Source organism: Gymnoscopelus braueri (assembly GCF_963280865.1).
Source record: "Gymnoscopelus braueri genome assembly, chromosome: 2".
In the NCBI taxonomy this organism is placed as follows: Eukaryota; Metazoa; Chordata; class Actinopteri; order Myctophiformes; family Myctophidae; genus Gymnoscopelus; species Gymnoscopelus braueri.
This window is the reverse complement of record NC_137604.1, coordinates 57,175,953-57,190,952: the sequence shown is the minus strand read 5'-3', so window position 1 is coordinate 57,190,952 and position 15,000 is coordinate 57,175,953. Positions and strand designations below refer to the sequence as shown.

The 15,000-nt window shown below is 43.2% G+C and overlaps 1 protein-coding gene across 1 annotated transcript in view; it reads right to left on the bottom strand.

Annotated features, from left to right (window-relative positions):
• Positions 1–2,824: 2,824 nt before the first annotated feature.
• LOC308076303 (guanine nucleotide-binding protein subunit alpha-12-like) overlaps positions 2,825–15,000 on the bottom strand; it is a 35,985-nt gene continuing 23,809 nt past the window's right edge. The window contains exons 3-6 of the mRNA XM_080416541.1: positions 13,925–13,975; positions 12,851–13,051; positions 9,159–9,365; positions 2,825–7,125 (exon numbers count right to left, since the gene is read on the bottom strand). Of these exons, the coding sequence (XP_080272667.1) occupies positions 6,964–7,125; positions 9,159–9,365; positions 12,851–13,051; positions 13,925–13,975 (621 nt within the window). The 3' untranslated portion in view covers positions 2,825–6,963. The remainder of the gene's footprint in view (positions 7,126–9,158; positions 9,366–12,850; positions 13,052–13,924; positions 13,976–15,000) is intronic.

Genomic DNA, 15,000 nt, shown 5'->3' with positions numbered 1-15,000 from the left:
GCCATGTTTTCATTTTCTTGATATTCAGTGTGCCATATCATTAAGTTTAATTATGACACCACATCAAAATGTTATATTTCCTACTGATTTTGATTGTCCATAAGCTATACAACCTTTATTCTTTTTCTTCTTTTGTAATATTTTCTTTCACATCAGGATGTAATGATCATCAGACTCATAGCAATAACCCACCTATCTCCTACACTCTCCCCCCAGTCAGAGTTTGAATTAATGTAGAATTATGTACAGGATGTAATTTGTATATAATTTAGATGTGAGTGGACTTAATTTAACTGACTGAACTCTTTTTGAATATTTAATTTTAATTTAAGAAAAAACCTCTCTCTCAGACTTATGCCAGTGTGCCAGTGATCACCCTCCCCTGTGCCAATGTTGGTTGGCACCCGTGCCTACAGTTGTCTACCCCTTCAAAATACAGTAGTAAAGAGTCTCTTTAAATCTGTCATAACCAACCTATACCTCACAGCTCTGTGGCAGAATGAACTGGAAACGACGGATAAGGTTACCGTAGAAACTAGAGTGGGTTTTTGGGGGAAATATCTGGGTTTTCATTTGGTTTGTGACTGATCTGATGCCGTTGGCAGATTAGCCTCATATTACAGGTAATTACATGAAACGCACAAAGGGAACCCATGGTTAGCCTCCGGGCAGTACTTCAACATGACAGGTGTTCCATCTCTATGCTTTCTGGCTTTGGCAAAAGGTTCTGCGTGTGTTCAAAACCACAGTTTGGGACTTCCCTATAGGATATATTTTTTCTCCTTGACAAAAAAGTACTGTTCCCCCTTAAAGGCTGTTTCATACTAGTGTAGACAAATGCCTGTCGACCGTGTCGGCCAACAAAATGACATTTTCACGCTTCGCGGTCGTTCAAACGGAGTCTAAATGAGTCTCAAGGGCTAATTCATACTTTGGGGAAGCAGGACCGCCACGGCTTGACAGAAATAACAGATTTTCATTAAGCACTGCGGTGGTCGTACTGTACCTTGCTGTGTAAAGTCTGAGCCCTACTCGGGCCGAGAACAAGAACTCTCACCCCAAAACACGCTCGCCCCGGGTCAAAACCGACGACCTCGGAACGGTCGCCACCAGGTATTCTTAAACGTAACCCCAGTGAAACTATGCTGCCCTACAAAGCCAAAGTGCAGTAACTATGTTTTTGGACACACCAACTTATTTGTGTATCCCAAAGGTCAAATTAGCCTTCGTGATTTTAGGGGATGAACGATTACCTCAAGAACAGATGTACATTTATTGTAATATCACTGATATGCCGATATCTCATTTGGCTGACCAGTTGAATCACTTTAGAACCCATTTTTCAGTGATTTTCTTTTTCCTAGTTACTGCACTTTGTCTTTGTATACGGGCAGTATGGCTAAAGCTAACCTTATTCCTAAACTAAACTTAACCTCAGTAAAACTATGCCTAACCTTAAACGTATTCCTAACCCTAACCTCAGTAAAATGAATACAAGAATACAACCACCGCTTGGGGCAAGCAGTCCGCGGAAAAGAAAACTGGGGACAAGTGTGTTTTGGGGCGAGCCTTCCGGTTACCCTCAGGCCTCCATAGCATTTTCATAATCATCCGCCATTTCCGCCCACGCCATCTGCCCTCTGGTCCTCCTTCCTCTCCCTCTTCTCTTGGCTTTCTGCTCCTCTCTGTGTTCTCCCCTCGACCCTACAGACCTCTTCTCCCACAGAGTTTAAGCACCATTCATAACTGTGTTGCTGTGTCGTATGACAGCGTTGCGTGCCAAGAAAGCTGACTGGCTTTTTTTGTGGCAAAAACACAATTTACAATGCAGGCATTTAGCAGACGCTCTAACCAGAGTGACGTACAAGACGCTCTTAACCAGAGTGACGTACGTACAACAAACAAGGTAAACACATGCATCAAATGCAGAGAGACAGTGTAGTGGCTCAGTAGAACTAGTGAGGATAAACCCAAGAACCAAGCATCAGTTCTAAAGTCTAAACAATATACTATCAAAATGATAATCTGTACATTGAAACTATAGGATACCAGGTAAACAATGAACCTGGCATCTGTCTAAATAACCTACCTAACACACACACACACACACACACACACACACACACACACGCGTGTGCAGAATGCAGAATACCTTAGCAAAAAAGAAAAAGCGTGGTCGTGCACACAGACAAGTAAAGATAGATGGCTATCATCAGCAAATGACAGTGTATTTCACCGTAGAGCAGGGGTCTTCAACAGGGGGTCCGGGACCCCTAGGGGGTCCTCAGAGTAACCACAGGGGGTCCACCAAATATTTGTCTAATGGGGAACATTAGAGGCGAGGCGTTGTGGGCATGTAGATCGGCTATTTTGGTGTGTTGGTGTAAAAGCAAAAAGAGCAGACCAAGTACAGAGCCAACGGTCACGTTGACTAATATTGAGGTTTAACCGTCTGAAAATAAACGGGAACATCCAACCATGATGACAACAGTGCTGTCAAACTAGTCTATGAAGCTACCTATGAAAAAGTTTAATCTGCAACACAATTTGATACAATATGTATTGGGGGGAGAGGGGGCCCTGCTTCATCTCTAGCTCAGCTAAGGGGTCCTTGGCCTGAAAAACGTTGAAGACCCCTGCCATAGAGCACAGATCCAGCGAGAAATGGACCAATCAGAAAGCCCCTTCACACCTTCATCATCCACTGGCATCCACCAAGTGTTTCTTTTTTTCGCCCTCCAACTTTCCATGATACTTGATTCAATGATTCATTACTCGTAGATGTTTTTTTTATAGTCTTTTTTTGTTTATTTAAAACTCTATTTATATTTTCACAGGTCTCTCTCTCTCTCAGCTGCTGGCCATTCCCACTCAGCAACAACATCCAGTGCAACAAAGACAAAACGTGAGACATTGATGAACCTCAACGTCCATCTGCAAAGGGAAGTTAGTAGGCCGTCGTACAGTGACGCCATTACAGTAGTCTCGTGTAGCCAGACAACTATTCCACAATCTCCGAATGCTATAGAGAGTCTGGAACTACAACTTCCCACAAATCCGAAGCAGGAAGCTGGCATCTGTTTGTCATTTCCGTTCACGAAAATATATTTAAAAATATCTTTACATTAAAATTTCCATTTCTGCTAAGCAGCAAGCTATACTGTATATGCTTAGACGATTTAGATTTATGTATTAGGATACATTTGCGCGACTGTGTAGACGAAAGGGAAGTGGGGGAGGCGGGGGATCTTAAATCATCAACAGAGCTTCCGTTGCTCCAGACCGGAAGCATTTGAAAATTGTGGGAGGCAACAGTCTGGCCACGCGAGACTACCGTTACAGAGGCTAGTGGCGTTTGTGACACAAGGTTAACCATGTTACACACACACAATACACACACACACACACACACACACACACACACACGGTCAGTTCAGACATGTACAGTATTACTACAGTATATACAAGATGAAGAACAGGAACGGCAGAGTACAGTATGTCCCCGTGCCTGCACACACGCACAACCACACACACACACACACACACACACACACACACACACACACACACACACACACACACACACACACACACACACACACACACACACACACACACACACACACACACACACACTCACACATACGTTAAAACACATAGGTAGAATATACAGTTGAATACAGTATTACCATAAGGCGTATGGAAGTGCTCATCATTGCAGTTGAACCCTGTTATTGACCCCCCCTACCCCCCACGCTCCTTCCATCCACCATCATGTGTTTGTTTGTACAGGACACACAAGAACAGGAATGAGCTACATTAAGTGCACCAAAAACAATAAAATAAAAGGAAATAAAATAAAATAAAGTGGTACAGTAATACATCTGGGCTCCCTCTGGACTGGAGGACTTATACATAGTGGTCTGAAAGGTAGAAAATAACACAGGAAAATGCACTTATAGGACCAGGAAAAACTCTGTTTTAAGTGTATAAATGGTCAACTTGAGTTGAATTACACTGAGGATAACATTACTGTGCTGCAGAGGAGCTGTTTCTGTTTTGTACATGTGTGCATGTCTGGGAGTGTGTGTGTGAGAGAGACAGTGTGTGTGGGTGTGAAATGATATGTGGGTGTGTGTGTGTGTGTGTGTGGGTGTGTGTGAGATATGTTTCTGTGTGCGTGTGCGTGTGTGTGTGTGTGTGTGTGTGTGTGTGTGTGTGTGTGTGTGTGTGTGCGCGTGCGTGTGTGTGTGTGTGTGAGAGAGCATAATTATGTGTATGTGTGTGCGAGTGTATGAGAGAGACAGTGGGTGTGAGCTGATGTATGAGTGTGTGTAATAGTGTGTGTGTTTGTGTGTATGTGCTTGAGTGTGTATGGGCTTGAGCGTGTGTGTGTGTGTGTGTGTGTGTGTGTGTGTGTGTGTGTGTGTGTGTGTGTGTGTGTGTGTGTGTGTGTGTGTGTGTGTGTGTGTGTGTGTGTGTGTGCGTGCGTGCGTGTGCGTGTGAGAGAGAGTTTCTTTTCAGCCCTGTAAGTCCTTTAATTCATCAGCCTCCTCTTTCCGCTGGTAGTAAAAGGAAGGTTAGGGAAGGAAGGCACAATCCCTCCATTGTACTGAGACTCACTATCTGCAGCTGTTCATCTCTGCTGTACGATGGAGGGAAGGAGGGAGGGAGGGAGCGGAAGAATAAGAACAAGCGAGAGGTGGGGGGGTGGAGGTGAAGATAGTGAGGGTGGAGAGGTGGGGGAAAGCAGCGGAGGGAAAAAGGTCAGCAGAGAGAGAGAGAGAGAGAGAGAGAGAGAGAGAGAGAGAGAGAGAGAGAGAGAGAGAGAGAGAGAGAGAGTCTTTCCTCTTTCCCAAGTTCATTGACAGCAACACTTGTGCAACCTTATCACACAGAGCAGCATATGACCACTGCTCTGCTGGCCCCATTACTCCCATTAACCACTTAAACCCCCAGCAGTCCGTTATCGAGGGGAAAAAGGCTTTCGCTGAAAAAAAAATTGCAGATCAACAAGCTCACAGCGCGTCGTGTTGCGACTCGCTGTGAGCTTGCCGATCAGCTATTTTGGGCCAACGGCCTGGAACGAGCTCCCATTACATATAAGACAGGCAACGACCGTACAGTAGATATAGCTTTAAAAGCAAGCTCCAAGACCCGCGCTTTTACTCGTGCTTTTAGTGGTTCCCTGTAAATGTAGATTTAGTATATCTTTCAATAGGTAGAATCTGAGGGTTCCTTATTGAAGTGTGTTCCTAAATAGGTGACAGGAGTGGTTCTGGAATCCTTCTAAAGTGATGTAGTGATGCTTTTTTTTGTTCTTGCTATTTTCTTGTATATTGTTTTAATTTAGCTCTTGCCTCCTTTTAATTTGTTCTTGATCATGTTTTTGATCTTATTGTTTTTAATCTTGTTTAATATTGTGTTATTTTTCTTGTGTTGATCTCTTTTTTTATGTAAAGCACTTTGGGCTGCATTTGATGTCATGAAAGGTGCTATACAAATAAAGTTTATTATTAATGAAGTTGATGAAATGAAATTTTCAGCGAAAGCTTTCCCCCACGATAACAGAAAACAGAAAATGCACTGGTATAGAGCCCTGAGGGACACCGGTCAACCATATTATGGGGTTTAAGTGGTTAAAGGACGACTTCACCCATTTTCAACCTATCTTCACGTAATTGGTCCTCACTAAATGCTCATTATGATATGGTGCCATTTTTGTCTATTCACTCTGTGTCTCAGAGGAGGGCTGGGGAGAGTTGAGAAACCCGCCTAACAGTGACATCATCGATGGGAAATTCAAGCTGATAGAAACGGCAGGCTTTCTATTCCCTGGAAAGTTAGCATGCTATAATGGAAGCCCCATTGTTCTCACGTTAATAAAAATCCAAATTAAAAATAAATAAATCTTGTTTGAAAAACAAAAAAAACCCTGCCTAACGATGATGTCATTGGTAGGCGGGTTTCTGAAGTGTTCACAGCCCTCCTATGAGACACAGACTGAGTAGAAAGAAATGGTGCCATTTTATCATGAGCGTTAGTGAGGGCCAATTATACAACGATAGGTTGAAAATGGGTGAAGTCGTCCTTTAACATACGCTCTTTCTACTTTAATCTTAAAGCCCTTTCCCCACCCCTCTCTCTCTCTCTCTCTCTCTCTCTCTCTCTCTCTCTCTCTGTCCTCTATCCATCACGTGTGTGTCAGGCTCTCTCTTCACATGCCTTCAGTTCCCATGTCCTTCTTCTTACATCTCTCTTTCAGTTCCTCCTCTCTCTCTCTCTCTCTCTCTCTCTCTCTCTCTCTCTCTCTCTCTCTCTCTCTCTCTCACTGTCTAGCTGTCTCTCTCTCTCTCTCTCAGCATTGTTTATCTGGTTAACCCTGCGCTGTACTGTAGCTTGCTGTAGCAGTGCTAGACTGATTTAGTGTGATGATGACATGGTATAGCTAAATGAGTCATGTTAATCTCACGAGGGGAAGAAAGAAAACCGCACTTCCCACAATTCCCAGCTCTCTCTTTCTCACTTTGAGTCAGTGCCCTTTGTGTCGTATTATAGAGGAACATTGTGTCTTTTCTTATTTGTGTTTTTTTTATTTTGTCTTTTTAAAGCATGTGCATGAAAAAGGTAAGAATGTATTATTTCAGAAGTCAGTGACCCTTTCCAACACGAAACACTGTTTCTGTTGGATTTGGTTTGTGTAAAGGCTCAGGTTAGTGGCGCTTTCCCCCTCCTGCCATGTCCAACACATGCTGGTTCCACAGGTTCAGAGAGTTCAGTGGTCAGTCAGACCTGTCCAGGGTGGGCCGGGGGGTCAACAACAGACCCTTTCCACAGGTCAGTCTCAAAGTCTGCCTCGTGTGTTTTAAGAGTCAGAAACTCAGAGGCCTTCGTTTTAACGGTCCGTCCAGAGAAATAAAAACCCACAATGTGGAGTTGGAGTGGTGGTGGTGGAGGTGGGGGTCACTGCAGCATTATGTCCTTGAGGTTCTCCTGCAGGATGGTGTCCTTGACGGCGTGGAAGACGAAGCGGATGTTCTCCGTGTCCACGGCCGTGGTGAAGTGGTGGAACAGCGGCTTCGCTCGGTTGCGTCGCTTCCGGCTGAACGACTGCACCAGGAACGCCTGGAGAGAGAGAGGCACACAGAAAGAGAGAGAGAGAGACACGGGGATGAGAGAGCTGCAGTTTACTTGATGATGAATTGTCACTCAAAGGAGGACTTTCTTGGCCGCCGTTCTCTATGAAGCTGTCTCTGACAATAACGGATGACTGGTTCCACTGCTGTTGACATAATTATGTGCATAATTGGCTGAGAAAACAAATGAAATCTGATAGAATTGTTGCCAATTGTCATGGTTTTGTTGTTGTCTGACTGTGAGGTAGCTGCAACACAGCATACACAAAGTACTTTGTAAATGTTTTGGCCAGTCAGTGTGTGCGTGTGCGTGTGCGTGTGTGTGTGCGTGTGCGTGCGTGTGTGTGTGCGCACTTGAGTATGTGGCCAGATAGGAAATGTACAAAGGCACTTTTCGAAACAACAGAACAGAACTATTAATGCTGAATTCACACCAGCACGCATTCTGTTACTTCTGCGTTCGGAGAAAGCGATGAGTTTAATTTTTTTGGTGCGGCACAACGATGATCGATTTAGTCAATTATAAAACATTATTTTTCGTGTTGATTCGCTGATATATAAACAAATAAAACAAATGATCAAAAGAAATGTGCTTCTTGATCATTCAATGTTTTGTGCCAGGGACCTCTTAGAAGAGAAGATTTGTTGTCTGACTGTGAGGTAGCTGCAACGCAGCATACACAAAGATGTACTGTGTGATTTTTCTATTTTATTTTATCCCACAATTTTTGTAACCCATTTTTACACCCAGTGCCACTTGCAAGCTGTAATCCTGGGCGCTACTCTCCCTCTACAAGCCTGGGGAGAGCCCCGAACTGAGCTCATGCTTCCTTCAATGCATGAGGAGTGAGCAGGGGGAGGCAGTATAGAGACCAGGATTACTGCATGTTTTTTTGTGAGGGTACCTACCCTAGGGGACACGGGGAGAACATGCAAACTCCACACAGAGAGGCCCTTTCTCCAGCCCCACCTGGGGTATGGGCACTGATGACGCTCCCCCAGCGTCCCCGGCGGGAATCGAACCCAGGACCTTCTAGCTGAGCGGCAACAGCGGTACTGTGTGAATCTTTTCGCTGTGTGTGTGTGTGTGTGTGTGTGTGTGTGTGTGTGTGTGTGTGTGTGTCAGAGTCCTGCACGGGTCCAATTTTGAGAACCCGCGCCTGCACCGCCCGTCAATACTCAGATCCGCAGACCGACCCGTCACCCGTGATTATTTCAAAATACGAACCAGACCTGCCCCGCCCGTCAAATAAACGACCCGTTGTCCGCCCGTTTACCCGTGATTACACGCAGAGTAAAATGTAAATCCTATTGAAAAGTGTGTTGAAAAAGATAGCAGCCTTCAACAACAGCGCTACATTCAGTGGTCAGGTTCGTACAGAAATCAAGTGAAGACGGAGGAGCGAGCTTAAAGGGATACTTCACTTTCACATAAAATAAACATTAAAAAAATATATTAAAAAAAAATTAAAGAAGTTATGGCAAAATAAAGGCCCCCTCACACATTAGTAGGACACTCTAATGCGTGAGGGGGCCGTGATTTTTCCATTACTGTTTTCATTTATTTTTAATATATTTTTTAAATGTTTATTTTATGTGAAAGTGAAGTATCCCTTTAAGCCACGTGCGCGAACGCGCATCTACGCAGCACACATGTGTCGTTGTTTACATCGTCAGATGGTTTTAATTTGAAGGTTTAACAGGATGTTCAATATGTTTTTGTGAGTTAAGATAACTGACCAGCGTGCTCCATGCAGTTGTGCTGTGTTAAGTTACACAAGTGACGTTGTTTGGGCGGAAACAGTGCTCTCGATTTTCACAATAAAATGGTACCCGCCCGCGATTAGTTCAGTACCGCCCGTCCCCGTCCCTGTGATCTTATCAAAGTAACATTTTCACCCGTTTTCACCCGTCAAACGTGGGTACCCGGCCCGTTGCAGGACTCTGGTGTGTGTGTGTGTGTGTGTGTGTGTGTGTGTGTGTGTGTGTGTGTGTGTGTGTGTGTGTGTGCACACGGTATACCTGTACATCCTCTAGTCTGCGGGGGTCTCCTCTGAACTCAGGGAAGTTCTTGCGGATGTCTGCAATGCGGATCTTCTCCACCAGCAGGTCTGTCTTGTTGAGGAAGAGGATGATGGAGACGTTGAGGAAGAGCTTGTTGTTGACGATGGTCTCAAAGATGTTCATGCTCTCCAACAGGCGGTTGGTCCTGCGGTCCTCCATCAAGACCTGGACACGCACGCACACACACACACACACACACATGCACACGCACACACACACACACACACACACACACACACACACAAATAGTAAATGACACTGATCATCCCCTAAACAGTCACTTTACAATCATGCCATCTGAACGAAGAAACAGAACTTTGAGATGGGGGAAAAAGTTCATTTTAACCCATTAAGACCGGGAACGCATCTGTGTCATTTTAGATTTCTTTGGCTATAGACCCCTTAACAGACGACGTCACACTGGTTGCAAATCTTTGCTTCTGGGGATTCTACAAATGTCTTCTAAATCCTAACAGTATATGTAAAAAAAAGTATATCGTCAGTGTCCAGGACGAACCAGCTAACTCCATTTTCATCTTTTTTTTTTTTTTCATAAATCAACGCTATTGAACACCCTTTACGTCTGTGTAAAAAATCAAAACATTTGAACCAATGAAAAGTATTAAAAAGCGCCTCTGACGAAAACTCCCAACTCCATTGGATCCTCAAACTGTCCGTCAAAAACAAACAACTCCCCCCTCTCCTCTCCAGCGCTGCCTTTTCACAGCATGAGTAGAGCGCACACATTTTCACGATTTTTTATTTTTGAATAGCCAAAGAAATCTAAAATGACATAGATGTGTTCCCAGTCTTAATGAAGTAATGATACTAAACAAGAGTGCCTCGCCGATATGTTGGTTTGCGTACTCTGGGTACTCTATGTATTTATGTCTTTATGTTGTTTTGTATATCGTTATATTGTTATGTGTTTTCTGTTGAACAGACAGTGAAACGGAACATCCCTTTAGGGACAATAAAAGTCTGATTATATGTCTCTGTTCCTTGATTTTCCACCACTGTAACCTTGACGGCAGTCATAACAAACCCTTAAGCAGCACATGATGAGTGATGTGGAAGCTGTCGTTGTTTTCCTATGGAGAAAGCGCAGACCTGACCCCCAACCGACCGTTGATGCTACCATTCATTTATTGCCTGTCTGGACTCGCCACAATGGCGTGCAAACTGCAATCGCCCAAAAGTTGACCTTTTGGCTTTGACCCCATGTGCCTCTGACCTTTGAAAAAGCATTCCAATCAGGGTGGAGTTCACGTGTGATCCTCGGTTGAGCTAACCCGCTCGCTATGTTATCTGTGTCTGTTGAGTTCAGTGTCATGTTCATAAAGGGTCACAGCTTTTGTGTGTTTGTTTAAATCTTGAGCCTAAGTTAGGAACTGGAGACACACACGCAAAACAAAACGTCTGTGAGGTGCTGATAATGGAAAAGAATGTCAGATCAATAGAATGGAAACAGTCGCTGCACAAGTGATGCTTACATATTCGCATTAGCCCTGGCATCACTATTTTCGACAGGTCGTTACAGGCAAACATTCTCGAAAGTAGGCCAAATGTTATACACATGACATCATATGCTGTTTTTACGGATCGTAGATAGCAGATCTACAAGCTCACAACGCATTGCATTGAGATGTGTTGTGAGCTTGTAGATAGGCTATTTTTGTCATTATGTCAGCTTAACGCTGAATTCACACCAGCGGGTGTTCTGTTACTTCTGTGTTCGGAAAAAGCGTTGAGTACTGTTGCACTACGAAGTATAAAATAGGGCTTAAAGAGATATTTCACTTTCAAAAAAACTTTTGGTCATTTTATCGTCTACTCAGGCTTTTGTGAGCCCCCCAGACCGTTTTTAAGTTGCTCGATTCAGTATTTAGATATTTGATATTCTTTTTTTTTTTCCCATGTTAGATTCATCAAAAACACCCCTCCTTGGTTCTGGTGACTCACCCTGCCCCCCTAATACGCGAGGGGGCCGTGTTTTTTCAATTACTTTTTTCATTTGTAAAAAAAAAAAAAGAAAAAAAATACAATACAATACAATAAAAAATAATAATAAAATAAATCGGAAAAACACGGCCCCCTCACGCATTAGGAGGGCAGGGTGAGTCACCAGAACCAAGGACGTGTGTTTTCGACGAATCTAACATGGTTAAAATGGAGTTTGAAGTTATAATGGGTTTGTATAGGAAGGGGGCGTGTCTGATAAAATGAATATGAAATATATAAATACTTGACCGCCCAGAAGAGAATTTTTTACTCAATTAAATTCTGAATTCCGAATTTTCACTTGCAACAGAGTATTTCTACATTGCAGTATTGATACTATTACTTAAGTAAAACATTTAAGTACTTTGTCCACCACTGACACACACGCACGCTCACACACACACACACACACACACACACACACACACACACACACACACACACACACACACACACACACACACACACACACACACACACACACACACACACACACACACACACACACACACACACACACACACACACAGAAACAGGATATAAACATCCTTTGTCTGTCCTTGGGTTCACAGGAGGTTCCAGTTATGTATTAACTAAAGATTTCAGTAACTTGTCATTGTGACTTATGAAATAATACAGCCAGACAATGACAGAAGGCTTTATCGGTCCAGACAACGGCCACAGTTGAACGAACAGTCAAGGTTTGCTCAGCCAAATCCAAAGCACAAAGACAGCTCTGTTTCGAACCTCTAATGTCGCGTCTGCGGACTCTGACTTCTAGTTCAATGTACACTCGTTACTTTCAAGATGGAACGGAAATCAAGCTGTAAAAAGCTGCTTGAGTTGAGCCATGTCATGTAAACAATTCCACATCAAAGTCATATGATTTAACCAGTTAACTCATTCACTGACAGAGTTTTTCAGAACAGTCTGCAGCCACTGCCAGTGTTTTTGAGCATTTTTACTAAACTTTCGAGACCCACAGAAATTAGTTTCCAAAGAAGATGTAAACATCAGATGTCTGGGGCTAAAGACGAGGGTAACCGTGATCTTCCATTCTTTAGTTATCGGCAGTTGATTATAGCTTGTTTTCACCGAAAATGCAATCTGGGAAAATAAAACAGAGATAAATGTATTTTTTATAAATCTGATAACATTAGATCGGACGGGCTGGAATTTGTTTTATCACAGGATTTTTGGGTGTATTCTTCTTCGGGAGTCCTAGGCACACTCAAAGGTTGCGGAAGAGTGCTATCGTAAACCACTGAAAACACCAAATGACGAACGATACGTCAATTGTTTTGTGCCAGGGACACCCACAGCAGAGAAAATTTGTTTAAAAAAATTATATATATATATATATATATATATATATATATATATATATATATATATATATAAAACTTTTTCAAACACTTTTTCAAGATTTTTAAAAACATTTATGAAAATACCAGATGTACAAGCTTGTATATCTGCTATTTTCCACTGTTCTAAATCCTAAGAGTTTACGTATGTTGCTAAAATCTAAAATGACACAGATGCTTTCCCGGTTTTAATGGGTTAAGTATGAAAGCTGTGTGTGTGTGTGTGTGTGTGTGTGTGTGTGTGTGTGTGTGTGTGTGTGTGTGTGTGTGTGGTGTGTAGTGTACCTGGTCATACTCAGACGATGACACCATAAACAGTATGGAGGTGATCCCGTCAAAGCACTGGAACCACTTCTGCCTCTGGGACCTCTGTCCCCCCACGTCCACCATCTTGAAAGGGATCTTCTTGATCACAAAGTCGTGCTCCACGATGCCCTTTGTGGCCTTCCTCGCAAACAAGATGTCCTGCTTACTGGGAATGTAATTCTGAGAGAGAGAGAGAGAGAGAGAGAGAGAGAGAGAGAGAGAGAGAGAGAGAGAGAGAGAGAGAGAGAGAGAGAAAGAACACGTCTTAGACCACAACGTAAACATTTAGATGGCAGGTTATTTAGAGCACTGGTGGTTCCTAGTGATGCACGATATCTTCGGTAGCATATCGATATCGGACGATATTTCATAAAAAATGCAATATCGATGTCGAACCGATGTCAAAATAATTTCGATATTTTTTCACTGATATTGACCGATATTTCACCGATATTGACGCAATAATAATGTGACCGTTAATGGCTTAGAAAATGTAAAATACAAAAATTCAGCAATGAGCTCAATATAGATATAATAATGTAATATATCGGTAACGGCCGATATGACCCTGTATATTATCGGATATCGGCCAAAAATTTAAATATCATGCATCTCTAGTTGTTCCCAAACTTTTTAGCTCGAGACCCAAAAGAGAAATTTGATGTTTCCCCGGGACCCAAACCAATGACGGGATGGGGTCGCGTCGCGACGCGTTGTGAGCTTGTAGATCACAACGCTAGTTTTTTGTTTGGGGGGGCTTCTTCTGCCTTTATTGATAGGAAAGTAGGCTGACAGGAAATGGGGAGAGAGATGGGGGGGTGACACCCAGCAAAGGTCGTCGGGATCGGGAATCGAAACCGTGACACGCTGTCCAGCTGGATTACCAGCGTAGGTGGTACGCACCTGGACCGCTAGGCCAACGGACGCCCCCAGATCTGCTATTTTCACTGCTTCTTAAAAGGTAATTTTTTAACTATGCACATCTCTAGACCGTCTTGTTTTTATTTTTGAAGTTCTGGAGAAGCACAGAAATAGAATCCTAACGTGACTCACCAGTTGACCGATGCGGTCCAAGTTATCCAGGAAGTATTTGACCGACTCACTCTGCAGAGAAGGAAGAAAGAAAGGCCATTAACACATCCACCGCCAGAGGTTAATCTCATAATGTACTCACCAGTGCCAAGGTGTTTTTGTTGTTTTTTTCATGTCGCCATAGATCTTGTTAAAATCCTTAAGATTGAGCCGTGAACGGTCTGTTTACATCCGCGAGATCTCCCTGTATCTCCCAGTGAAGACCGCATGTCAAACGGACTTCCATGACTGTAGTTAGAGCGGATTACGTTAAACAGTGAAATGCGAGGAGAAAAAACTACAGGAAGAGAATTGAGTTTCAGTTTCGTCTGTAGAATGGGAGCGGGCGTGATCGTCGAAACCGGATCCCAAATAATTCTATTTCCTGTCATCAAACCGGAAACGGAAGTGGATCAAAAAAATTCCGAAAGTGCACCCGGACCGCGCATGCGCGAAAAGACCGCAGCCCGTAGGACTACGGGCTCGGCGCTTAACCGTTGGATTTAACGGCCCGTAGAACTACGGGCCCGGCGGTAAAGGTGTTAAAAGCTGAGTCATCCTATGATACACTCTGATTATGAGAATAACTTGGTGAAACCGTTTACAGAAGTGGTTACACAATTGCTCCATTAAAAAACTCCTTTCATGGAAATCTGCCATTTATGTGGTTCATTGTTGTATTATTCCATTTGTCTTGATTGTGACCAATAATAATCAGGGGTGGATGATGGGCAAACTTTAACTTTAAAGTAAACTTTATGTACATGTCATGATAGCACCAAATCACAAGTTTTCTCATGACACTTTATGAGCTCGAGCAGAACCAGGCTCTACATGTAGGTCAGGGGTCTTCAATGTCTTTCAGGCCAAGGACCCCTTAGCTGAGAGAGAGAGATGAAGCAGAGACCCCTCCCCCATCCCCACTACATATTGCATATAATTGTGTTGCAGATTAAATGTTTTCATAGATTTCGTAGATAGCTTCATTGACTATCATCAGCATTGTGTAATTCAGGTTTTTTGTTCATTTCAGACATTTAACCACTTAAACCTTCAAT